Here is a 2,070-nt window from a genome sequence, read left to right as displayed (position 1 = left end):
AGCAAAATGCACAGTAATTAAAAAATTACTCTGAGATAGCTAAGCAGTTATTCACTTACTATCTGCAATCCTAAATCCTGATGGCTTCATATAATGAAACAAAAGAGGAGAATGAGGGAGACAGTTTTACTTAGTTTGGAATAAAGAGGGCTTACGAGAGAAGAGTTTAACACTAAGTTTTTTTCCATTACCTGGACAGAACCAGATTCTTCTCCCATGTACACAGGAAAAGGACAAGACAAAGCAAGGAAAAAGCTGTTCACAGTAATGATTAAGTTCAGCCTGAACTTATTCCAGCTTCAGAAACTTCCAAAATCAGAATAAACGCAGGCCTGAGCACCCTGATGGAATGAAGTGCCCACCCCACCAGAAGGCACTGACAACCAAGTCTGTGCCACACAAGCACCACCCAGAGGGTTTGTACCAAAGCTGAGCCCTCTGAACTAGACACAGCTGTCCCACAGCCACCTGCAGTGCAGCTTCTGTGCTCTGAGCAGGGCCAGGACCAGCGCTGCTCCAAACCCAAAGCTGGCTGGAGCCTGCAGAGCTCTGTGCCAGACTAAAGCTACTGGACCACGAGTTCACCAGCCACATTTTATTGATGTGCAGAGCTGCTCTGAAAGAAGAGAAACGTCTTCATTAAAACTTACTTACCAAAGTTTGTGCAAGTCTTCACTACTCTTGCCCCTTAGCTGCTTTATATTCCATGAATCCCCTGTAAAAGATAAAAAACCACCATTAATTTAATGAAACAGAGTTCTCTTATTCTGGAAAATAAAAAATGCTTCTATTAGGCTTAGCTGACACAACAGTATAAAGACCACTTTTAAAATACTACTTCTTGGACAGCCATCCTTGAGGATATTCAGCTTTGCATTTAAAATAAAATACAAAAAGTCAATAATAAGTAGTGTTTATTTGTGCTTGTAAAAGGCTGGAAACACAGAAAGCTGTTAGATGAATCTTGACACTGAACTAGTTTTCTTCCATAGTACTGACATTTCATCAAAGCACATCTCTTCTGGGATACACTCTCACTTCAGAGCAAGGCAGGGGATTTACAGCAAAACATTTTGCTGCAGTTTCCATTTGCTTTCATAAACACTGAATACACACAGCAAAAATTAACAGGCATCAAGATGCACAAGTGGATGTATGTACATATACATAGATAAATAAGTTTTATGTAGCTATGAATGCTCCCTATAATGCAAAAAAGCCCAGGTCAGATTTCAGCTCAAAGATCACTATCAGAAATGCTAAACAGAACTCACCAGACTTTACACTTTTTTCCCCCCAGTTTCCTGGATCATCAAAAAACTCCTCCAGACCTCTCCGAGACACGGTTGTGTGCAGGAACTTCACCTGATGGAGAATCTCAATTTTTTGTGGGTTCTTGTGGTACAGATTCAGTGCCATCCTGCATAAAAGTTAGAAGGAAAACTATGTATGATAGGAAAAATAATATTCTGCTAAATGAGAATGTTTGTTTCATTCACAAAGGCACACGTCCTACAGATAGATCACGGTATGTGGGGAAAAAGCAGAGTTTTGGTTAGTCACAAGGATGTCATCTTGGTGTTTTCTCCTCCCCCTCATCTCATCTAATTATCAATTTTCTAGACTTAAGAGATAATAAGCAATTAAAAATTAAGGAATAAATCTGAGCTAAGCTGTACAAGAGTACATCATGGAAGCACGGAACTTTTAGCATTGGAAAGGACCTCTGATCATGCAGTCCAACACCCCTGCCAACAGTTCACCTGGAGAAGGTGACACAGGAACGTCCAGGTGGGTTTAGGGTGGCTCCAGAGGGGGAGAATCCACGCCCTAATCCCCCGTGGGACACCCGGCAAAGCACAAACCCATCAGCACAAAGCCTGCAGGTTCTACAGGACAGGGAGCCGCTTGGTGCTGCCCTTACACGCTGCCTGCGGCCATACACCGCGCTGCAGCCCTCAGGCTGGCGGAGCCGCGACACACGGACACCGGGACCCACGGACACCCGCCTCCCGCCACAGGCTCTCCTTCCTCCCGGGAACCGCGCCCGCCCCTCCGTGCCTGCGCCCG

The 2,070-nt window shown here is 44.3% G+C and overlaps 1 protein-coding gene across 1 annotated transcript in view; it reads right to left on the bottom strand.

The window, feature by feature from the left end:
• Positions 1-1,431, bottom strand: part of MRPL47 (mitochondrial ribosomal protein L47) — a 3,330-nt gene extending 1,899 nt beyond the window's left edge. Inside the window, exons 1-3 of the mRNA XM_014312341.2 lie at positions 1,275-1,431; positions 652-715; positions 231-236 (exon numbers count right to left, since the gene is read on the bottom strand). Coding sequence (XP_014167816.2) covers positions 231-236; positions 652-715; positions 1,275-1,419 — 215 coding nt within the window. The 5' untranslated portion in view covers positions 1,420-1,431. The remainder of the gene's footprint in view (positions 1-230; positions 237-651; positions 716-1,274) is intronic.
• Positions 1,432-2,070: the final 639 nt, after the last annotated feature.

The sequence above is a fragment of the Geospiza fortis genome, unplaced genomic scaffold (assembly GCF_000277835.1).
Source record: "Geospiza fortis unplaced genomic scaffold, GeoFor_1.0 scaffold172, whole genome shotgun sequence".
NCBI classification, from domain to species: Eukaryota; Metazoa; Chordata; class Aves; order Passeriformes; family Thraupidae; genus Geospiza; species Geospiza fortis.
The sequence above is the reverse complement of the archived record's forward strand: the minus strand, read 5'-3'. Positions and strand labels throughout refer to the sequence as shown.